Source organism: Strix aluco, chromosome 8 (assembly GCF_031877795.1).
Source record: "Strix aluco isolate bStrAlu1 chromosome 8, bStrAlu1.hap1, whole genome shotgun sequence".
Classification (NCBI taxonomy): Eukaryota; Metazoa; Chordata; class Aves; order Strigiformes; family Strigidae; genus Strix; species Strix aluco.
This window is the reverse complement of record NC_133938.1, coordinates 18,039,667-18,064,408: the sequence shown is the minus strand read 5'-3', so window position 1 is coordinate 18,064,408 and position 24,742 is coordinate 18,039,667. Positions and strand designations below refer to the sequence as shown.

At 38.2% G+C, this 24,742-nt stretch overlaps 1 protein-coding gene across 2 annotated transcripts; it reads right to left on the bottom strand.

The window, feature by feature from the left end:
• Positions 1-304: 304 nt before the first annotated feature.
• LRRC8B (leucine rich repeat containing 8 VRAC subunit B) lies at positions 305-24,508 on the bottom strand. Of its 2 annotated transcripts, XM_074832442.1 has the most exons (6): positions 24,363-24,507; positions 14,928-15,047; positions 8,719-8,770; positions 7,267-7,366; positions 4,420-6,581; positions 305-3,404 (listed from the first exon to the last, which is right to left on the bottom strand). In XM_074832442.1, the coding sequence occupies exons 5-6, from the start codon at positions 6,553-6,555 to the stop codon at positions 3,132-3,134; spliced, it is 2,409 nt and encodes an 802-aa protein (XP_074688543.1). In that variant the 5' UTR covers positions 6,556-6,581; positions 7,267-7,366; positions 8,719-8,770; positions 14,928-15,047; positions 24,363-24,507; the 3' UTR covers positions 305-3,131. The 2 variants fall into 2 exon arrangements, with proteins under 2 accessions (XP_074688543.1, XP_074688544.1); XM_074832443.1 differs by lacking the exon at positions 14,928-15,047 and having other exon boundaries at positions 24,363-24,508.
• Between the last annotated feature and the right edge of the window lie 234 nt (positions 24,509-24,742).

Here is a 24,742-nt window from a genome sequence, read left to right as displayed (position 1 = left end):
CCAGGCTGCATTTGATATTTACCCAGCTCGCAAAAATTAAAGCGAGAGACTTGGAAAAGGTTCTGTAACAACAATTAAGATGGAAGCTTCATTCTAATCAACACAGGAGCTTGTCTCCTAGCCCAGAACATGAGAACTGCTTTGATAAGGAGCATAGTGTTCTTTTCCAGCTGCTGTTATCTTCACACTTTCCTGTGGAAGATATACTTGCTAACACATTGGTATAGATAGCTGGAAGCAGACTTCTCAGCTTTGCATTAAATGCAACATCTCATAGGGAAAAAATAAAGAACAGTTCATAGAATTGTAATGCAAAAAAAATTTAATTTTTCAAAAAATGTTCACGATACGGAAGGTCACAATACAAAGTTCTTAAACACAATACAACACTGAAACAAGTTGAAAAGCCTTTTTTTGATTGGAAGTGATTAATACAAAGACTAGATGCAAACAATGCTTATTGTACAAAGTTTATGACAGTGGATTCATTTATTGATTCCCTAAAAATGCCCTCATTTAGAAGAAATATTGAATATTAAGATCATGGCTGAAATGAATTCAAGAAATTCAGAGTTACATTTGTCTCCACCCTCGATTCTAAGCACTAGAATTGGGTTTCATGATACAAAATGGATAACAAAGGCACACTGTGGTTTGAAAGCAAGGCTAGAGATTCTAACCTTTAAACTTTCTGGCTTTTATCTGGGTGTTTTATAAACTGTCAAACATGCAGCAAAGAAAATCCAACCCTCTTGAGGGGGTGCATACTGAAAAAATATTCATCTGTGAAAAATGTAACCCATTTAACCTATAAAACAGTATTTATATTCTTATGCATTTCCTAGTGTTTCCTCAAATCCTTTGACATTACACATTTTAGAAATGAATTACCTTTCTCCAAGTTACTTCTGTTATTTCACTCTGAAAGAACTAGTATAAAATGCACATTTAAGATGATTTTTCACCTCCATCAGTTTCATTGATTATGCAAAAGGACAGATGCACTGCTAAGATGTTGAAGTTACTGGCCAAAACATTTATTTGCTTATTTAACTTTTTCAACACAGCTTTCCAATTTAGAAAAAAGCTTTAAAGAAAATGCTTGCTTAATCTTTTAAAAATTACTAGACTGCAAGTCTTGTGTGCCAAATTCTGCCATGAAGTGTTCTTCAATGTTAAGTTAAAGTCCAGACGTACCTATTGCAATTATTAACAAAACTCTCGCCACAGGGGTCCAAATCAATGTACTCTGATTTAATCACATATACCAAAACTAGATCGGTTTGTGAACCATGTCAATTCCTATGGAACTGTTATACTACTCAAAATTAGTTGAAAGTAGAGTTTGGAAGAGCTATATATGGACATTACAAAAGACTGTTCCAGCAGCGCTGGTCTGCACCTAAACACAACTAATCAGTTTATGCTAAACATTTATAGAACTACATAAAAAGTAATAGTTTTATCACATTTTGGTTCCCTGAGAAGAAAAGTGCTCCAACTACAAAGGTCTTTGGAATGCCATCAGTACAGTGGTTAAACATCCACCTCTTGCACTGCTGCTGCAGAGACATCTTCTACTTCCATGTTGATTAGACTTGGTTTTGGCATTTTCATTCAAAATAAACCTTAATCTCCACAAAAGTGGCACTAGAATGGGAGCAAGAGATGACTAAAAGTTGTATAGTATAAAACTGGTTTATCTGTGATGATTTGTTATTACAAACTGGAATGCATAGTTAGCACACTCGAACACAAAGTCATTAAGAGCACAGTTTACCTCATCTATTTAACCCATAATTGAGATTGGCTTTGAAAACTTTAATATAATACAAAAAGTTTTCAAATAAGTTTTTGGAAAGCATGCTCTTTTTTCCCCCAGGGGCGTAATTGATGTTTTTAGTGAACATGATAAACATCATGAGAGTTAAGACTTCAAATACAATAAAACAGCACACAGCAGAAGAATGAAGTCAGGAACCATTTTATTTCCATCCAGTTTTGCAAGTATTAAGGATGGCATAAGAACTCATTCCACCACTATAATTTATGAAGTTATTACATCCCTAGACGAGGCAAAGCTTGTAATGCTTCCTGTTTTTCCCTCCCAAGTGCTTATAAGCTGTGTGATTATTTGGTTTAACTGTGTCTTTCTGTCCCTATCTAATACAAACCCCCTTCACCCTCTCCCCAGCCACCAAAATACAGTAACTGGGTGTGGAGAAGCAGCACTGAGGCAGTCAGTAATGAGAAGTTATAAAAATGTTAAACAGCGACATAACTACACTAACACCTAGGATGCTCACAACATATAGACGACAACTTTGCAACTATAGCACATTCCGTTTGCCATCATTATCTATGAAGATCAGTACTGTAAGATTCGTTGTCTAGTACATGCACACAACAGTTACTCCAGATTCTTCTGATCTCTCCTAATTTCTAGGCAATAATTCATTTTGTATTTACTTTTTTTAAAGACAAAATACTGAAACTGGTTTCAGGTATTACTGTCCAACTTGTTTTAATAGCAAGATTCAAACAGCATCTTCCACAATTATAGAATTAATGCTCAGTACTTGTCAACAGGTTTAAATATTAAGGTACGTTGAAAAATTACTTTCAGTATACCCCATGCAACTGAACTGCTCAAATAGTTTAAACTCTTAATTTATCATATTCTAAGTTAGTGAAGCATTCATATCTAGAAACTAATTCCAGGCAGTTCTTAAACCTCATATGGCAGGAGATGAAACTGTTTAAAATTATCACTATCAACAAAAAAAATTCCCATAGGAAAAAAAGTATATACACTCACTATAGCCAGGCAATCAACTTCTCCATTTCAATACTACCATAAACATTTAATTGAATTATTTCAACCAGTGGAGCCCAACCAACAATTCGTATTTCAGATTTTTCAAATGTATGATTACCCATCAAAAGCTGATTTTTTGTTCAAATCTAAATATTTCTTTTCCAATATAATCAACTCAGTTCAACACATTTAAATTTAAGACTGATTTGTAAACTGTTATTCCTCCTTCATTTCTCTCCACCTATACAGATCTTTAAAGAGATATTAAGCAAAAGGCTTGTAGAATGCAATGATGCAGAGTTTCATTTTAAACTTAGCACTTATCTGAACATGTCTGCAAACGCTCTCTTACACAAGATGGAAGTGTTTTTAACAACCTTTCTTCTACAATTAGACTATTCCGCTTTAAGAACTGACATTCTTCCAGCTCAGCAGGAAGTGATTCAAGATAGTTTCCAATGAGCTCTAACTGAACAAGATTCAGTAGCTGGCCCACACAAGGGGACAAATTCATCAGACTGTTATTTCCCAGAAGAAGAAATTGCAGCTTTTTGCACTGAAATAATCCATCAGGCAGCATTTCAATCTAGAAAGAGGAAAGAAAAGAACAAAAATACTGTACATTAGAAGTTGTTAGCCTACATGCAGCTGCATGTTTTGACATTTCTTTTAGGGTAAAAAAACCCTTAGTTTACAGAAGGATAAGGAAAGGGAAGATTGTAATACTTCTATCATTATGCAATAAAGTGCTTGAGAAAACTACAATGGTTTTATATACGTGTTTTGTTATGAAGATGCTTGGCTACTGGCAGAAGTCAAGACATAAGCATGGCAAGGGGAGCATATACATGCACGCATGCACAGAAGTGTGTACAAATGTGTGCACGTGCAGGTGGCAAGGGAGATAAATAGGCTACTATCTCCTAAGAATCACTTAATGAAGAACACACACAGATTGTAGAGAGACATTAGCAGCTCCTGTGTTATGAAACCTGTAACAAGCAGTTATCTGTGCAGTATAGTAACTGAGTTTTGGTTCACACTGACATATAACATCCAAAACCAACCTCACCAGTGAAAACAATTATAAAGCTCAGAAGAAGTTGTATGTCACAAATGCAGACGCCAAACTAATGAGCCAGACAGTTTAGCACTGCTGATGAGGTTACCAGCTATAACTATTTCCCTCCACCCAGGTAGACAGCTGAGCTGCTCATCAACTAGCGGTTGATTCACTACAGCTTTCAGTTTGACATTTTAAGGTAAAAATTTAACGTTGTTCACTTCCATTAAAATACTACATAGGATAGACAGCTGCAAGGAAAGGGAAGATACATTTCTGCAGCCATCCTAACCTATACTGTCTCTGGATCAGAGCCCTTAAGCTGCTACAGACCAGGATAGTACTCAGTATTATGCAAGCTTTGATGACACCAAAGTTTTAGTAATTAAACAACTTAAACACCCCTTTTTTCACCTTTACTGGGTTTACTTTAATCATGAATACCACAAAAGCATGTTGAACTAGAGGCTGTTCCAGAAGAAAGGGCAGGTTAAGTCAATATTTGATTATTTAAATAATAATTCAAAGTTTTACTTACATGGTTTTTTGTCAAAGCCAAGTACTGCAGATTGGTCAGATAACCGATTTCTTCAGGGATGGAGGTTAGCTTATTATAGCTAAGATCCAAATAGTGTAATTTTTTACAAAGAAATAGCTGCAATGGAACATTTTTAATATTATTATAATTTAGATACAATTGTTCCAGGTTTGATAATGCACCAATCTGCACTGGGACATATGAAATACTGTTGTGCCACAATTTTAAGCAAGAAAGGTTCTTAAGATGTTGAAAACTAATTATTTCTTCCACTGTTCTGAGATTATTTTCTTTTAAGTCAATTTCATGCAAATTGTTTAAGGTAAAAATGGAATGGGGAATGCGCTCTAAATCACAGCAGATTAATTCCAAGGTTCTCAGGTTTACTAGCTTCTTCAGGTTATTTAGTACTATCAGTTTATTTCCCTCATTGTTGATAGACAAGTGTTGTAAGGAAGGCAAAAGATCTGTAACCACCTGAGGTATACGGGAAAGGTTGTTTTTTAAGTGAATTGATCTCAGATTTTTTAGCCCCTGAAAGCTTTCGTTGTATATGGAGCTGTGGTGATCTAGCATGAAATATCCTGTTAAGCACAATTCTTGTAGGTTTTTTAGATGAAACACCCAAAATGGAATTCTTCCCATCTCACTAGATTTCAGGCGCAAAGTTTTCAGATTTTCTTCTAAAAAGCTGACTGCTGGATAATCCATAGTTAGTGATGAATGGTAAACATTGAGTTCTTTGAGATTGACTAGCTGGGTCACAGCTGAAGGAAGTTTGGCTTCAGGAATAAGTTCCAGGCTTAGGACTTCTATCTCTGTCAGTTCAAAGACACTGTCTGGAAGACCATTTAACATGAAAAGGTGAAGTTCAATCTTGTCTTGGGAATTTCTTACTAGTTTATTTTTCAGTTTTTCCACTGACCATTCATTGTTAAGATTTATCTGTTTCAGTTTGTTTTCACTCAAATCAGACAGGAATATTGAGAATCGTTGGGAATAAAGAGGATCATACTGATCTGCCAAGTGGAGAATAAATGCAAAGTCATTCTTTACATCAGGTATATCACTGTAATTACTTTTCTCTCTCAACTTCTCAAAAGAATATTGCTTAAGTGAACTTCTTAACATCCACCACAAACTGTAAGTACAAGTTAAGCCATAGAAGATCACTAAAACAACATAAAATGAAGCCAAAACTTTAAAAATTTCTGCTAGCGAATAAACACACTGGTACCTTTTGTAGCCTGTAAAGGCTTGAACATTAACTACACAATCAATTTCAAGTGTAATAAATGATAAATAGTAAGGGACATAAATTATTATTATTACAAATACAATGACTTTCACTATAATCTGTTTCATATACACTGTATATATGACATCCTTCTCTTCAACATGTACTCTGAATTTCTTCACTTTTTCAAATATAGCTTTAGCTTGTTCCCCTTCTTTTTTGTCAAGAACACTTGAGGAATTTTCTCTTCCAGTTGTTTCCAAACCAGGTTGTGAATATGGCAGGGACTGTCTGCTGGCCCTTATGTCTACTGAACTCCCAGGTGATGTAATCACTGCTTTTGATTTGGCTATTGGCAACTTCCTCACAGACTGCTCGGCAACTGTTTCTGAGAGGGCACGCGTTGTCCATGGAGAATCAAAACACTTCTGAAGAATGGCTACAAAGTGCTCAAGCCTGGAACTTGTGCTGGGATAGTAAAGCCAGAAATTACTGCAAGCTGCAAAAATAAAGGTATGCAGAAGCACTAGGTATGGAAAAAATTTGGCAAACCAGTGTAGCTGTCTCTCGTAACATACTGCATCGATATAGGAATACTGCTGCCGATGGAGATCGTTCTGGATTTTAAGCGGGATGATTATCTGTGCTGTAGAGCTAGCCGACATGTTAAGGTTGGCTTTAACTAAATCCCAAGGCACGGCACAATGATTGTCAAATTCTAGCTTGCAAGGAAGACAACACAATACTCTGGTTTGAGTAAGCTGGAGAGCCCCAGCGAGCACGGCAACTAGCAGCATTATCATGGTGAGGTAATACCAGAAGACATCCCACCATGGTTTTAGTATGTGGTAGGATGACTGGGCATCTGCTAAGTATTTGAGTTCTGTTAGCGTGATCATGACTTTCACCTGTGAGAGAACAGCAGCTGGTAGAAGAAAAAAGAAAAAGACATCCTTAGAGAATTGTTAAAGACAATTTATCTCACCATTAAACACTTGAAGCTTATTACTGGTTTCAGTTTTAAATACGTGTAACATTTGGCCTAGCATCCAGAGCATAGCAAAAGGATCCAAGAACTCCTGGGACCTAACCTTAGCTGTCATCTTATTTAATTATTTTAAGGAAAGTTACTTGGAATGCAAAAATTTAAATGAAGAGTGAAACTAGCATCAGAGGTCAGGAGAAAGTGTATTTTGACCAAACATTTGGGTACTATTCTAGTAGAAGCAACAAGCAGGTACAAGTTAAAGAAGTGTCTGATGTATTACTAGCAGTCCTTCACCACTGTCTTAAACTTCCATAGCAGAAGTGATTTCTCATTTATGAAGAATTCAAAAAAAAGCAATATATTAACATGATGGCTCTTGTAATTTAAAATTTTCTACTAGATTAAATCATTCCACCCAATTAAAGAATACACAAAAAAAAATCTCAAGAACAGCTTTGCATTACATATTCTTGCATAATTTCCCATCTTCTCCTATCAAGAGAATTAAGCATACTGACAGAATGAAAGTGAAGCTAACAGAACTTGTTATTGTCCAATATTGTCATATATATATAAAAATGGCACAATTAACCCCCAGCAGCATAGGTTGATTCATACTTACTTTACCAATTAAAGAGAATAAAATACACAGCACTGCTCAGTCAGGAGGTCTACACCTTTTAAAATTCCTTGGACATGCCATCTTTACATTTGTCTTCATTCTGGATGGAGAGAACATTAAATATACTTTATTTTTAATGGCTTCACCTAAACAAAGAGCACACATTTCAGCTTTCTTTAGAACTGCTGCCTTATTTCAGACATCAAAATCCATCAAGCTCTGCATTGCTACAGCTACATGAAATGGAAGAGAACATACTTAGACACGATCATGTAGAATATGAAGTCAAAGTTTTGCACAGTCACATCAACAAAAAAACAGGAAACCACTTAGAGCTAGCCCTATTTCAACTGGGAAGTAATTTTTTTTTTTTTCCAAATAACTGTGTGAAAACAATATGCAACATGCAATACTTCAAGTAGTAGAATTCATTCATAATTTTGATATACCAAGGTTTGGCAGAAAGGCACGTTTCTCAGAAACAGTGGCCCATATTTCACATCCTGAAACAAATTAATAAACTATCCAGCATCAATAGCAATACCAAAGACACTGCCAGCTTTGGAGAAAACTTACTATAAATTGTTAGGCAGTACAGATGTGAAGCAATGGGGATGTTCTGTATTTTTCTTAATCATAGAATCATTTAGGTTGGAAAAGACCTTTAAGATAGAGTCCAACCATTAACCTAGCACTGCCCAGTCTACCACTAAACTGTGTCCCTAAGCACCACATCTACACATCTTTTAAATACCTCCAGGGATGGTGACTCCACCACTTCCCTGGGCAGCCTGTTCCAGTGCTTGACAACACTTTCAGTGAAGAAATTCTTCCTAATATCCAATCTAAACCTCCCCTGGCACAACTTGAGGCCCTTTCCTCTTGTCCTGTCACTTGTTACCAGGGAAAAGAGACTGACACCCACCTCAATACAACCTCCTTTCAGGCAGCTGTAGAGAGGGATAAGGTGTCCCCTGAGCCTCCTTTTCTCCAGGCTAAAGAATCCCTCAGCTGCTCCTCCTAAGACTCATGCTGTAGACCTTCACCAGCTTCGTTGCCCTTGTTTGGACATACTCCAGCACCTCAATGTCTTTCTTGTAGTGAGGGGCCCAAAACTGAACACAGTATTCGAGGTGTGGCCTCACCAGTGCCGAGTACAGGGGAATAATCACCTCCCTAGTCCTGCCAGCCACACTATTTCTGATACAAGCCAACATGCTACTGGCCTTCTTGGCCACCTGGGCACACTGCTGGCTTATTCATACTATATTGGTATGGACATTCCAATTTCAAGCAGAGCTGACAAGCTGTTATAAAAAGACAAACAACAGCTGAACTAAGGCAGAACCTAATTCTTAATCCACATTCACATATGAATGGAGAAGAATGGCTGAAAATAATTTTGCCCTTCTTGATTGACAAGGCTACTTTTAATAGAACATAGAAACTTACCAGGCCCACTCAAGGGAAAGCAGTTGAAGGACAGGATGGTTACAATACACTCCTGAAGAGAAAAATAAATAGTCATCAGATCATTAAATACTTGGAATCTAATAACTGAGTATTTGAACAGCCACTCATTACTCCTTCCACAGCAGTTTTAAAGATCCAACATTTAATGAGCAAGAGATCTAATTAGATCTACAAGATCTAGTTAGAATAATTTAAGATGCCCCCCCCCAATTATTTATTTGGCCACCATCTGAAAGATGCTTTTCCTAAAGTAATGGCCCCTGTCACTTTCCCCCTTTTAAGCTCTAAAAGTCATTTAAACTCAGCAATTTTTGTATTTACATAAAGTTACTAGTCCTGCAGTTGAGATGCTCTAACGATAGGTAAGAGCAATTTCTTCAATCACTCCAGCTCAACTTGCAAAAAACATACCTGTAAATACCTTTAAAATTAGTTATTTTGGTATAATTCTTCAGGGTTTGACTATAAATTTGTAGGTGTAAAAGCACAAAAAGGTACTAAACCCATCCCAACCAAGGCTTTCATTCTGCAAAGAATATCTGGATCACATCTCAACGCAAGCTAAACATGCTTGATTTGAATGTAGACAGAAAAATCAAAAGTATTTTTTTTATTTCCAGGCTAGAATTAAAACCAGTCAGTTCTTCTCACTTGAACTTTGTTACAAAAATGAAAGACTTGGGACCACTGTTAAAGTTGTAAAGAACACACTAAGAGATAAACACATTGAGTGATTCAGAGTAAGAGCAAAAGGTATAAATAGCATATTTTTAACAAAGGAAAACATTTGAAAAGTCAAAATGATAGCTGAGAGTTTAAAATAGCATGAAAGGTCTAATTCGCACAAGGATGGAAACAATTATTTTCCTGACAAACACGTAAATCTTGTCAGGGACTTGGGCAGATACTAACATTTTAAGAAGATGTTTTATATAACCATGTTTATTACAGAAAGTTACAAGTAACAGTTTAATAATGCACATGCATACTTTGCACTTTTATACAAAGAGCACCACTCTCCTGGCAACAGATCTATTTTGGGAAATAAGCAAGGCTCTTGTTGAATATAAGGGACAGAATTCAAAGTACAATAAAACAGTTAGCACTGTTCGATAAAGTATTTTCTCTAAAAGTTATGGAAAGAAAAACAGAGAATGGAACTTAAGTCAATTCTATTAAAAACATTGGTATACTTGAGAATATGCATAGCCCAATACACCTTCTTCAAGCAGTGTCATAACACTCAAAAAGTGGTTTGTTTTTATACAGATTGACATCTCAAAGTGAGACTGACCCACGTAATTTTGTAAGGTCTGTTTCTATAAAATGCTTTCTTTGTCACCTCCCTGCCTTGAACTGGCAAGTTGTTAGTCCCTATCACATATCCCAGAAAAAAGGCTACATTCTTGCTGCGGTTTTAGAGCCCTTTCTAGCAGGAAGCAAGTGTCAACATTAACTATTTAAATACTTTAACTCTGGTCTTGTTAATGACTACTTTTTGAAACCTTCCAATAAAGCATGCATATTCATTACAATTCTATGTATATGAAATAAAGGTTCCCATCAGAGAAGTACACAGTATATATGTGTAATATAAATGTGAATTATTAATTATAATTTTGCTAAAGACAGTTTTCTTTCAAATCCTATCTATATGCCAAGAGTGACTAATCAAATGGAATAATGCTGAACTGTAATGGGTTTGCTGAATCTCATCTCCAACAGCTTTCAACCCATATCAAAGCCATAAAAGCTTTTCAAAGTGACCTAATTTAATTGGCAATCTTTCTTAGAAGATGAGAGACAGAAGTTTAGCCCCAGGATAAGTGATGACTTCAGGAGAGTTACCCCAGACCAGTATTGGGACACTGGCCAGAAAAAGTAAAAATGATCACTAACATCTAGGCAATTTTTAGTTACTTCAAGACTTAGAAGTCTGATAACAGAAACATATCCAGAATATGAAAGGCTAACTTTTGAAAAGTGTTATCTATAAGAACTAGCCATCCCTCCTCGCTCTCCCCTGCTGCCAAAAGGTTACTTAACATTGCATTACTCTGTCATCTGGTCACCACTTACATAATTTTAGGCACATTTAGTTAGGGACAGCTCTGCAGCAAGGTAAGTGCCTTGCTTGTCCTCCCCAAAGGATAATGAACTACAAAAAAACAATATTGGCAGAAGGCTTTGTTTTATTTTTAAGGCTACGCTGTTCTTCTTGATTAAGTATTCTACTGATGTTTCTGACACGCTAAGTTAATGAAAATAGATTTATATAACTAAAGCATATCTTGACAGGTATTCCAGTGGCCCCTCTATCTTGCTTTTTTCCCTCTCCCCCTCAGACAAACACAGCCATCAAGGAGCCAATCTCCCTAGACTCATGCTGTTATTCCAACAGCATGATGTGCTTTCTCAACTGAGATAAATTTACTTAGAATGTCAGCATCTCCTTATCTGTTTTATCAATTTTCTATCAAAAGTGATTCCTGAACTACAGTACCAACTTAGCTTCTAGTTAGTTTAAGTGTATCACTTTCTTCCAAAGTTTTGGATTGCATAAACATGCAATCAATTTTGCTTAATAGGCAATTTTGAGACTCTCCTATGGGATTGCTAGTACCCGCTTATGGTCTCACATGCACAGCCTGAACCTCCACTTGCAAATAAACCCTCATGAATATTCCCAAAGGAAAAAAGTAAACTTTACCTACACACACACTCATCACCCAAAACACATCTTTCCTGGCTAAAACTCCCCGTTCTATTGGCATGCTACCATTTCCTTTTTCAAGTGTTCCCTAAACAACAAAAAGCCAGGTACTGCAAGAGTTCTGGGGCAGATCTGACTTCATAGAGAATGATGCTGTCATACATACACTTAGCAGATGCATTCAGATGACTGCCTCTCCCTTTAAGCTTCCTATCGACAAGTAACAGACTACTCAATTCAAGCACTACATTTGATATATGGTCTTTCAGAATCTGTACTTTGACCACTTGTGTGCACATGCAGATTCAGTTGTAGGATCTTTCTGATGCAGACTGTATTTTTGGATCTTTATTCCACAGAATGCAGAACAACATATAAACAAGATTAGAGAAAGCTTCTTTCCAGTTCCTTCTGAAGAAGGTCACAGGTGATAATTAAACATCTATAAGTGATTATCCTTTTGTATTTAAAATAAACCCTAAGACATTTCCACATGCTACAAAAATCAGCATATTCCTCAAGCACAGGATGTTCAAGACTACACTAATATTGCTACAAGTTTTCCATATCAACCTTTCAGACAAAGACCATAATGATAACTACCATCTCAACCATCCGTGCCTGGATTAACCAGAGGCCTTGCCTTTCTTAAACACTCCTGCCCTCAAGACAGTAGCACTGAACATAAGATGTGGAACAGCGACAGCAAAGTCTTACGCTGTTTAAGAGTCCTTGCTCTCTGGAGAAGGCTGCTTACACAAGACTATGTAGCCCAATAATTTCTGGGAAAAAAAAAAAAATCTGTAAACATATTTTTAGTTTAGAATTTAATAAGTTAGGTTGCACTTGCATTTTTACTTTACATGGGTTACTCTGTTATTGCTTTGGAGCTATCTGCATAGCACATAAGCTGGTAAAAACTCTTGCAAAATTAAGTAACTACTACCATACCTTCAGCAAGCTGAGAAAAATAGAGTACAACATAGCAAGAGTATTTTAAACAGTTTCCTCAACTACCCAAATTCTTGAACATTTCTAGGTTCAACACAAAAGGCCTTAGAGTAGGTGAAAAAAAATAATCTTAAAGGCAGCTTCACTTAAACTTAGAATACTCACCTTTATTCTATTACTTCCTTTCTCTGGCACACTTAATGCAGAGAAATACTTTATCTTGCAGTCTAATCTAAATTGAAAATAAGCTTTACTCCAATTTGATTTGCTTTACAAACACAAGACTTACTCTTGAAATCTGAGTGTGCAGGATTAGGTATTCTACATTATGCATTTCCAACCTATGCCTGAAGCACTTCAGAAAAGACCAGTGTCTTCCTTGAGCCATATTAAGTTAACTTCTCATTAAATGCCATCATATGCAAGTATTAAGCCTTTTCTCTATTCAGGGAAGGCTAGTAAAGAATTAAACTCTGGTAGTAAAATATGTCACTGGTCAAACACTCACTAAGGAGATGGATCATCTTCAAACATTCTAGTTGCACAGGTAATTAAAATTACATATTGTGAGCCACATGATAAACAATCACATCAGCAATGTCTGCCCAAGTGCATGAAGTTACTTGAGTCTAAGTCTCAATAATGGATGGGAGGGAGAAATCAAGTCAACTATTTTGGGGGTTAGACTCTGTAATGAAGTTGTGTTACAAGATATGTATTTAAAAGGTATGTTAAATGTGCTTTTTATTTCATACTAGTCTAGCCTGGAGAGAAATTTTAAATACAAATTCATATTCAGACATACATACTAAAAGCAATTTCTCCAGCCCTCTGCTCAAGTTAAGTTCAAAGTGCTAAGGACTGTGTTCTAGATAAAATAGGTTACAACCTATGCTCCCAGGAAGGCCTGTACTAGCAAGAAAAATATTCAGTTTAAACCCAAGTTTAAGACCAAATAGACAGTAGGTGAGACAATCAGTTTACACAAAAAACACCGCAAAACAAAATTAAGAAAAACTGATAAGTAGGTACAAACGTAGATTTCTGAACAAGTATGTTTCAGAGTTAAAACAGGCAAGCAATCTAATGGTGAAAAAAACAAAGTAAAACAAAAGGTAGACCAGCTTTGTTTTGCACATAACTGCATCAATGGGACTGATCTCTGAAAGCAAGCTGTCTACAATCTGAGCAAATATCACTTCATTCATAATCATGGTGCTTTCTGAGATCCTTACCAAATCAAGCAGAATCTAGACTGAATCAAATCTCAACATTTCTAGTAAGCAATAATTGGTACAGCTTTAGTGTCCCAGCACTGTTTTCAAACTCAGATATGCTTTATTTTTTTTAGATATAAACTAGGTTATATCAAGTGATGATAGAAGTATGACAGAGGAAGGACTTTAACTACACAGACAAATATCATAGTGCTGTGATCTGCTCTTTCCTTGAAGACACATTAAGATAAACCTGCATCCAAGCTGTAGTAGGTTTGTCAGACCATGGATTTATTTTCAGCTTGTGTTCTCATCCCTCTAATTCTTTTTATCTACAAATATATTAACTTAAACTTAAGAGATATATTAGCACCTTAAATACTGATTACAATAAATATCAAAACAAGCACCTGTTTGGAGGAGAGTGCTTTGTATTCGTTATACAAAGAATCCAAAGAGTAAATTCACTTAGAGATGTATTTTGTTTCATCCTAATATTTAACTAAGAATTTAACTTATTTGTTTTTTCACTGGAAACTCTAGCACTCTTTCTAGAACGCAGATTTTTTTATTTGCTTCATGAACTTATATTTCTTCAGACAGTTGTACATTTCACATATTCCACTTTAAAAAGGAAATTATAGATAGAAAAGGACTGCCAAAACTCCACACTGGTATTATGCACTAAAAGATAGTTCTGCTATCACAAGTCTGCTTAGCAATTCCTAAAGAAGCATAGCAAAACCTATTAACAGATAAAAAAATTGGAAAGAGTTCCATAAGGCTTTTAAAAAAGAAGAGTATAACAAACTGTAGCAGTTCTGACTGGAAGACCATGGCGCACTGAGGTGTTCATGAACCACTCTGGCTAGGTAACAGGCCCAGGCCTGTGCTGTGCAGATCCCTTGGCCACAGGATAAATTTAGCAAGCTCATAACAGAGGAGTCTGCAGGCAGCTCCCACTTGGTATCAATGATTACACCACCTGCATGTCCTTGTCTTTATCAAGAAGTGCAGCAAAAAGTTTTCCTGTGAACACTTTTCCTGGTTAACAGTAGAAATGATGCACAGAATTGTTTTCTTGTAAGAAAATTCTGTAATAGCTTGAATGATCAAAATGAGGTTAAACCTTTCTATAGGCAGGGTCTGCACAGTATGCTGCCCAAGGATTGAAGGCTCATTTGATGCTGCACCACTTGTTTTCCCAGCTTCTAAAGGGATGTAAGAGTATCTATACTATTTTCTTTTTTTATAGTGTCAAATGCAATAAAAAGCATTTTAAATGATACTGTAGAGAGTCTGAGTACCTTTCTTACTGAGATCATCATGGAGCAGCACCTCTTGGTGCAAAGCACAAACCATACAGATTGTCTTCCAGAAGGTCACTTCTGAAATTCTCGTGAAGTAAAAACGGGGGCCCCAAAAAACTGAAACGAAGAACAAGTCCCAAATATCTGTTACATGGCACCATACAGTCTGATCACTTCGCATTCATTTGCAACACAAAAAGGTTAGTATTTAAGATGAAGCACTATCTTCTGCCAGCTTCCTTTCCCCCCCCTTTTTTTTGCCCCATAATGCTTTTAGGAAAACAAAACACTCAGTAGTGAATAAAAAGTAGGAGAGTAAATAAAAGTAGAGATACTTCTAAAGTATCTATAAACTTCTAAAAGCCCAAAGATTTGTATTTTTAAGTTGGTGTTACATAGCCCATAATGAAGTATGCAATCTAATGCAACAGAAAGTCAGTTCTCATTAAGTCTCAAAAAAGGAGACACAGGTACACAAGCAGAATCAGCATCCAACCACTATAAGAGACTTTCTTTACAACTAAATTTGAAGCCAAACATGTTCAAATCATGTACCGGCTATCATCTTGTAGACAAACCTACCTTTTTTTATGATATGTTAATGGACTTGAGAAATAGGATTGCGAGAGCACTGTACTTAATCATCAACATCACCCTAGAGTGGCTTATGCTATCACAGACCCCACAAACATACAGTCATGAACTTCATATATATTTAAAGAAATAAACAAGTCCAGTTACAAATCCATTAGTTTTTTCCTTTCAAAAAATCTGGCACTCAAGTTATAGAAGTAAAAATTAAACAAAGCTTGCCAGAAGTAGGTCCATTTCTTTGATAAAGTAAATTGTTTTCTAAACAAACCAAGTGTAAGAGATTGAATCTAGGTTACAAAAAAAAAAAAAAACAACTTTGAGTGACTCCATACTATATTAGCTAAGACAAAGCTAGTAAATTCACAAAAATTACAAGCAATTCACAGAAAATACTGATATATTTCAGGCCACAGGCCTACTGAACAAAGAAAAGGTAGACTAGATAAAAATAAGATTTAACACTTACATGGACTACAGCTATAGGAACATGTAAAAAAATGTTCAAAGTGCAAACAACAGGCTTTTTGCTCTAACTTTTGAGTTATTTATTGGAAGCAACTAAAAGAGGGAAAACTACCTGGACTAATCCTTTGTAGGAGGACTGTGCCACCACTGATGTAGCCCTAAGAGCAGCAAAAACTGTCCTCCACTAACAGCCAAGAAAATACTTGTAGAAGACAGGGGCACCATCCCTGTACAAACCTAATCTGGATGCCTAAAGAGCATTATCATCCCATTTAGAAAAAGTCAAGAAAACCAGAATCAAAACTGTGAGATTAATAATGCTCAGAGGAATGGTGACTCTTAAGAAAGTAGACTAAAGGAAGTGGGCTTTCAAGAAAAAGAAGAATGAGAATATACTGGGGGTGGAGAGGAGGTGATAGAACAGCATGGGAAATGCATCTGCCTTCTCAGGACAGAAGTACATAGTCCATCTGTGCTCAGTTAATGCTTATTTAAACCAGTGTGGGAGGAATCATAGAATCATTCAGGTTGGAAAAGACCTTTTGGATCATCGAGTCCAACCATCAGCCCTACTCTACAAAGTTCTCCCCTACACCACATCCCCCAGCATCTCATCTAAACAACCCTTAAACACATCCAGGGATGGTGACTCCACCACCTCCCTGGGCAGCCTATTCCACTGTCTAACCACTCTTTCTGTGAAAAATTTTTTCCTAATGTCCAGTCTAAACCTCCCCTGCTGGAGTTTAAAACCATTCCCCCTTGTTCTGTCACTAATCACCTGTGAGAAGAGGAGACAACTCTCTCCAGAGAGGACTGCAGGCATACCATGCTGACAAACATTCCAGCCCAAAGGTATCATGGAAGTTATCAGTAAAGTGGCACATATTACACTCTTAAATGATACCTAAAAGAACAGGCATCCTTTGCTGTTCCCCCATCCCCCAACTGGGTTTTAAAATCAGTACAGCAACACTGAGGACAGAAATAGTATACCAATACTACAAACAGTCCTTACTTCCAAGTTCCAAAGAAATCTTAGAGCAAGTTTGGAGCATTTAGTATGAAAAGTCTCCCTGGTTCTTCACCTATTCTCTTGTAAGCAAGGAATATTACACCAAAAGCAGTCTCAAAAGGTCTAGGCTGCAATTGATATCTGTGGCATGCTGTACCTTTTATAGCTCTCCCAGAAACCATCTTACACAACAGTACATCAAGTCCTTCATCCCAGTACTAACATAGCTAACCTTCCAACTGCACGAAATTAGATTTTCAAGCTCATTTAACGCCTCTCTATTCTCATAACCACATTCTTGGTCTTTCTCATGCTAAGAAATATGAATACATAACCATAAGACAATGGTATCAGCAGTATCCCTCCAGCATTCTAAAGGAAGCCTCAATGGTATCTGTTTAATTCTGCATACCAAGATAAGTACTACAATAGAAAATTAATTTTTATCCATTTAGTTTCCAGAAGTCAGACAGATACTCACAATGTCCATTCATTGTGCTGGTATGCTCAGGACATCAGAAAGCAAAGCAGAGAAAGATAACACTGGAGAATATTCACAACTTAAATACTACAAGGTTTCTCCACTAGCAGGCTCTTTAATAGAGTATATTAAACAGTATGGTTTATCTTCAGTCTTCAAAGAGCAGTAAAAGTACAAGACAGCCAGCAGCGTAAAACAGTTATGATTATTTAACAAAAGACCCTCTTTCATTGGGAAAAGGAAGAGAATTGCTCATACATGCTCTTCCATTTTCAGTGTACTTTTCAATGAAGTCATAAATGGCCAGAGACCCTTGAAATAGCCAAGACAACTCCTGTGACCTCACTGGAAACAAGTCTGAAATAGGAAAACATTCTCAGAAGGAGGAGCCTTGGAGTATGTTCATATATTAATTAATTTCTCTAGTACCACCAGGAGTACTGCTGTCACAGCAGAACAAAGCGGACTACAAATCCTACTTAAGAAGTCAGGTAGCATTTGGGTCAGTTTTGTAGTCCACAGGATATCATGCTGCTATAACTTGGCTATCAACATAATTCATTATATGGTAACATAATATCATATGTACTGATGTATTAACTAAAGCATGTTCATATTCTGATTTGATTCTTTGAGATAAAGGTCCTATAAGGAATTCAATAGCACTGCATTTAGACAAAGATGGAAGGGGCCAACATTCTTCATACCATAGAAAGTCCTGCTAGTTTTGCAGAGAGCAGAGTACTGAAATCCAATAGATTTAGATACTCAGAACCTTCATTCTAACACTGCTTGCCAATACAATAACCATACCCAACCCAGTTAATAGGGATGTTTACCTCTAACAGCTGAATAGCTCTATGCAAGTAATTTTATTTCTCTCTACCTCAAATTCCTCAACTGTAGAATCATGGTAATGTTTCTCCTATTCTTCATAAAGCATTTAAATTAGGACTGTTATACAGTAATAACACTGAACTTCTTACTAGATAATCATAGAGGCTATTCTGAATGGTACTACAGGTTCTGTTAGGTTCCAAGAGCCAGAAGCACACATGTTATTTATGTTCCTAATAGTGGTCAGACTATTATCACTTTTGCCTAAGCTCAGAAATATGAATTTGTATTTATATTCCTTATTCTAGCTTGAATCGTTTTGATGTTTCTAAAATATGAACTATCTAGTACAATAGGTTAAAATTCCAACATTCAGCCTAAAAAGGAAACTGATGTTTTTTCAATATTTATAGACTGCCAAGACCAAACTGTTCTATCAGGATAACAGATGTTAAGAACCAACAAAAACATCAAGCAAGATCACAAATCAAAAATATATGCCAAATATATTCTGTCTCTGCAAGGTATTTATTACCATGCACCAATATAGCTACAAGATCTAAGAACAGTCAAAAACCAGTGTTTTGGTTTTAAGTTTTGCTGATGCTGCCTAAGTTTAATGGAGAGCTTTCCAGAAAGGAATATTACTACTTCCACAGACAAGAATTCAACTGCATCTAGGAAAATATAATTATCAGGGCAGTAATACAGAAACACATCTGATTTTACTCTATTAGTTCTAACATTGGAAAGCTGATTCAGATTTTCAGCAATGGCTCATCTCTTCTCAGAAGCAGCAGCTTTTCACCTTGTTTAACATGAAAGACAGTTACTCTTGAAAGCGAGTCTGACACGTTGAAGCACTTGATTCTAGATGTTCAGTCTAAACATCCAAAAATCAAATAATGAGAATAGATCAGTTTCCAATCTGATTCAAACTCAGGCACTCTTTTCATATGCACTCTCCTGAAACCCATCTTGTCGTCTTTTTAAAGAATCACCCCACCCCAAAGCAAAAAAAAGAAAAACTTGTGAAACGCTGCAGTCAAATACAAACTCACCTGGAACAGAATAAGTTTTACTAATCCTCTGGCAGGGACCATGCAGTCTGCACAATGGCCTCAATCTCTTAAGTATCTTCCTGTTCATATTACTCTACATTATGTATTTATTAACTGGACAAAGCAATGAGCTACATCATCTTTTCTTTTAATAAAACGAAGGGACTGAAGTACAAATTTCACCTTGCATACCCTGTGTAATAGCATATGTACAAATTACATACCAAAGCCTAAACACAACTCTACAGTTTGAGAACTGCACATATGCATGGGATCACGAGAGCTGAAAGTGGTGTTATGCTTATCAGAAGCATCTCCTAGAACAATGTTAAGTTTCAGAACCATATACAAGTGATCAGCCTCGAATGCTACAGTAAACCTACAGTAATCCCACTTTGTTTCCTGAAGAAACACAGTTAGCTTAGCAGTTATGTTGATGCTTTATACTTCCATCAAGCCCAAGTATGCTGTGCAAGAGTCTTCTATGGCATAAAATCTCTTTTTTGAGCAGGCTGTCTGAGGTCTAACTGGCAAGTTTCTTCAGATAGTAGTACTACAAGAAAAACACTTTTTGGTATGAAGCCAAGCTTAATAACTTCAAAAACAAGAGTCAAGGTTTTATCATCACCTGAATCAATTAAGAACTTTGAAGTAAAAAACCTCTATCCCCATATTTGTAAGAAGCTGAATAATAGTTTGAAGCAAAGCAGACACTACTTTTAACAACTCCAGTTCAGTAAGGCGCTTGATTATTGACATACCCCGTCTCACTTCAATTAAGCAATGTTTTGGTGCTTTCCTGACTTTGAGTCAGTGTCATTGCAAAGTTAGTATTTAAACAGCGTTAATGTTTAATAAAAACACTTACTTAAAACACAGTTTTCCTGCACTGCAAAGGCACTGGCAAAGTAATAATAATTTTCACACTTCCACTGGCATGGGTTGGAAGTAATAGTGTATCTTGTTAATAATTAAAACATAACTTAGAAACAGACAGTTTTTAGTTAAAATTTCCAAATGCCCTCCCTCTTCAAATATTTTGGATTACACAACAAATGCGTATCAAGATTTTGGTTTCATTCCAATGGAAAAATTAGTTTAAAGGATAAATACTTTAGCATTAGAGTCTAAGTTTGCAGTTCTTAAATTCCAGACCTTTACATTTGTATGCAGATAAACTTTAGCTACCAGAAAATATTTGAATAAATATTTGACAACCTGAACTAATCATAGAATACCAATATTTTCCCCTGACAACTAAGGCAATACTGTCTGGGAAATCAGGGGTTACATTTCCTGGGGTTTTAAGTAAGAACTTCAAAATCAGTGTCACTTTAATTAAGCCTAAGTAAACTACATGACCATAGTTTTGTAGCTCCTACGCCACAAAACAGAAACTTTGTTTCTATATTAAACTAAAACCACAATTCAAAATAGTATCTCCTAAAGAAATAAAGTGTTTATGACAATGTCGTAAGCCCACTAACAATTAGCAGCAACAAAACTAGATTGTGTTACTACCATATTTATGGGTATCACTGGATCCCTTACTGGCATTTTTAATTCCTTCAATTCCTCACAATCAACTAAATTTTCAATTTCAGTACAAGAAATTGCATTCCAGTTTACAGTATCAGAACATATTGAGAAGCTGAGCACTTCTGATGGAAATGCACTCACATAATTTAACTCAAGGTGTGTGAAGACGCTATTTTGAAACAGAATGGCAGCAATGAAAATTAAATTGAAGATATTCCATTATGAGTTTTCTCCACAATTCCCTTTGAAGGCCCTAGAATCCTCTCGGGTGTACGTCAGAGGAGGGTGCACCAGGACTATACCCCAAACCACATTCGCAACAGCTTTCGAGAGCTGCATCATCTGCCTTTTTTCCAATGTACTATACCGCTAGAAAATACAGCCTTTTCGTATCAGTAAGTTTAAAACAAGTAACTGGGGAAACTATTTCTAAGTATTATAAAACTTTAGTTCAATATTGAACTACAATTTGATTTCAACTAGCTAGAAATTAATTCCAGAACTAGTTTGTAGCACACTAATTCTTGGGGAAAAGTTACTTAAGTGTAACTACAATAAACTGAAGCCCACTTACCAAGTCCAGTAAAACTCTAATTGGAATGCGTACACAAGATAGTTCATACAAATCAGCGGTTTAGTTATTAATAACTTAAGACCACATGACTCATAACAAGCTTTCTGACATTAATGAGGCTGACTGCCCACATGATAGGGTTAATAAAATGCAGGCCACAGCCTCTCAGCTACATTTACTAGCTACCACAAAGCACAGTCACAAGTCTGATGTGTGGCTCTGAACTCACTCCATACAGGATACAAACATGTATGAGACAAGGCATACCACAGCTTGTCATCAGTTAAGAATAATAAACCATACTATTTATTAGTTAATTATTAGCAAATTAATAATAGATATATGTTGCTAAACTAACATATAATCTATACCACTTAAACATTAAAATGACAGCATATTTAAATATTAGATTAATTCCACCTTACATTCCTCACCCTTCTACATTGTTACCCATGGTATCTGAACCAAATATCTTCATAACCACAGCACAGACTTCTACCTTATCTTTAAAAAGAGTAACTGCAAGAGCAGCTGGCACTATAACATTATTTGTAAGACAACAGCTGAGCAGCTGTTACAAGGATGCCTACAGAAAGGATAAATACAGCCCACAGGTCAGTGCACAGAACACAGACAGCTGTGTGAAACATTTAGATAGGCAACATAGACACCAGCATAAACCACACCTTATCCCCTTAGTCACATAAAACACCCATTTCTAATCCTAGCTGAGCAAAGCTTTATGGCTTTAACAGTAGGTATTGTAAGCTGAAGTAGTATTACTAGTGTCACAGTCTCTTTCGCTACCTGTAGCATGTCAGGCACAGTAGAAGCTAAAGGAACACAAGATCTTCCTCTCCACAAATCCATTATAAAAATACTTCTCTGGCAGTGACATATCGCTCTACAAAGTTCATTTTACAATAATGGAATACTGGTGGATGTTCCTTTAGCATTGTTGGTCGCTCTCTAAAATTTACTCAACATGCTTTCATCAATTTCAAAAAGCAGCTGTACTGGTATCTTGCAAGAAACAAAAGGCAATTTTATTTTCTCCCCATGAGAATCGTATTTTCCTGGAAAAGGAAAAAAAAATAGACCAGCAACTCTTTTCTCTCAAGAGTGCGAGGGAACAAGCATATTAATACTGCAAATTTATAAAAGTTTCATGAAACCTACTGAAGTTGAAACTCATTTACATTACACTAATGCAAAATTCAGTAGAATGTAGAAATATATGCTAATATAAACTCTGTGATAAACATTTTGTTATCTAGCTACAACAAAAGGGTTTTAAACATGGGAAAACCCTTAAGAAAACTTGTGCCCTATCCTAACTGTTGGTTCTCTACTACAGTCATTCTCCTTTCTGCTCTCACTTTGGGTCCCTTGTCCTGCTCAGCACTGCAGACACAGAAGAAAAGAAGTACTTAGGGTAACTCTTCTATTCCCCCCACAGTCAGCCAAGTTACACAGGGTAAGTAAAACACAGACAATATACTTAGACGATACATAACAAATTCTATGAGTGACATACTATAAAACTTCAATTCATAAGCCTTGTGGGCTCCCCTCCCCCCCCCCTTGAAAGTTTAAGAACTCAAACAAGGTAGATCAATAAGCCCTGATCTGTTGCCCTCTGCTAGGGACATACATAAGGAAGAATGTGGAGACACCAGGAAATAATTGATGTTTTACCTTACCATTTTAGCAAACAGACAAGGAAAGCTGGGAGTCTGCAGAATATGTAACTTAGATACTCAAAACTGCAAGTGGCCACATAACTCCTAACTTATTCTAGCATTACCTTAAAGGTATTGTTTTAAAAGACCACACTAGGTGCCAATTCAAACACAGTTTACCTGATCAGCATAATTAATTACAATCTTCATATAAAATTAAGCTTTAGGGAAGTTCACTTTAATCTCTCCTACAGAACTGGTTAATTGCAGAATTCACCGCAGACAAATTCTTAGTTGAAGCCAGGAAGCTGCCTCAATTTCACCACAGAACGCAGCAGCACAAAGTAACCCTTATGTCACTAAAACAACTCAGCTCGGGCGCAAGTAGAAGCTACCGTGCAAGAACCCCCTTGCTGCAAGATCACAGTCTTGCTGGGGATGGGAAATGCACTGGCAAGACAGAGGAAAGGAAGAGAACAACAAAGAGGAGGACGCTCCTCGTTCCACACGCAGTACTTTCAGGCCTCAGCGCTGAGTTTAAGTCCCTTCTGGGGGACTGGGGACTTGGCACCCGCCGGCCGTTTGCCCGAGGGCAGGTGCCGCCGCCACACCTAGGGCCGAGGGGTAGCAGCTGCCGCCCGGCCGCGCCGAGCCCGGGGGAGAGGAAGGGAGCCCCAGGCGACCTGTGGCGCCCCGGGTCACTTGAGGACACGTGTAAGTGCCGGTTACGCAAATCAGAAAACGGTTTTCCTCCGAGCCCCACCCACACGGGAGCGGGGCGGCCGCCAGGCCCCGGGGCAGGTACCGACTCGCTCCGGCACCCCGCGCCCGGTCCCTCCCCCCGCCCCGGCCGGCCTGCGGGGAGGCGGGCAGGTGAGCGGCCCCACCAAGGGAAGGGGTTGCCGCCGCACAGGCTCACCGGACCGCCCGGCAGGCAGGCGGGCAGCGCCGGGCGCCCCGCGGGCCGGCAACCCCCTCCGCTTCTGCGGGCGGAGCGGACACACCGGCCCCTCAGGGAGGCGGGAGAAGCGAGGGCGGCCTCTCGGCGGCGGAGAGGGCCAGCCGCGCGCTGCCCTCGGGAAAGCCCCGCTCCGTCCTGCCCCCGCCGGCTCCCCCGTCTTCCGCCCCTCCCTCCCGTGCCGGGGGAGCAGGGCACCTGTCAGCAGTGACCGCCCCGCGCTTACCTGGCCGCTCGCGCCGCCTCCCCTCCCGCCGCCACCGACCGGCCCGCGCGCGCTGCCGCGCAACGGCGTGGTATGGCGTACCGCCCGCGCGCCCCGTCCGCGAGGCAGCCGGCAGCGCGGCGCGAGGCACCGGCTCCAACCGGCACTTCTCGGATCCGGCCCCGCCCCCGCCCCGCGGCCGTTGTCACGTTACCGGCCGCGCCAGCCAATGGGGTGCGGCCGGCGGAACCGCTGACAGGCCGCGGGGCGGGGGCGGGGGCTGCGGCGGACAAAAGCGCCCCGCCGCGCCTGGCCCCCTCCTCTGCTCTGCCCTGCCCTGCCCGCCCCTCGGCGCTCACCTGCGGAGCCACCTGACGGCCCCTCCTGGGCCGCCGCCGGGG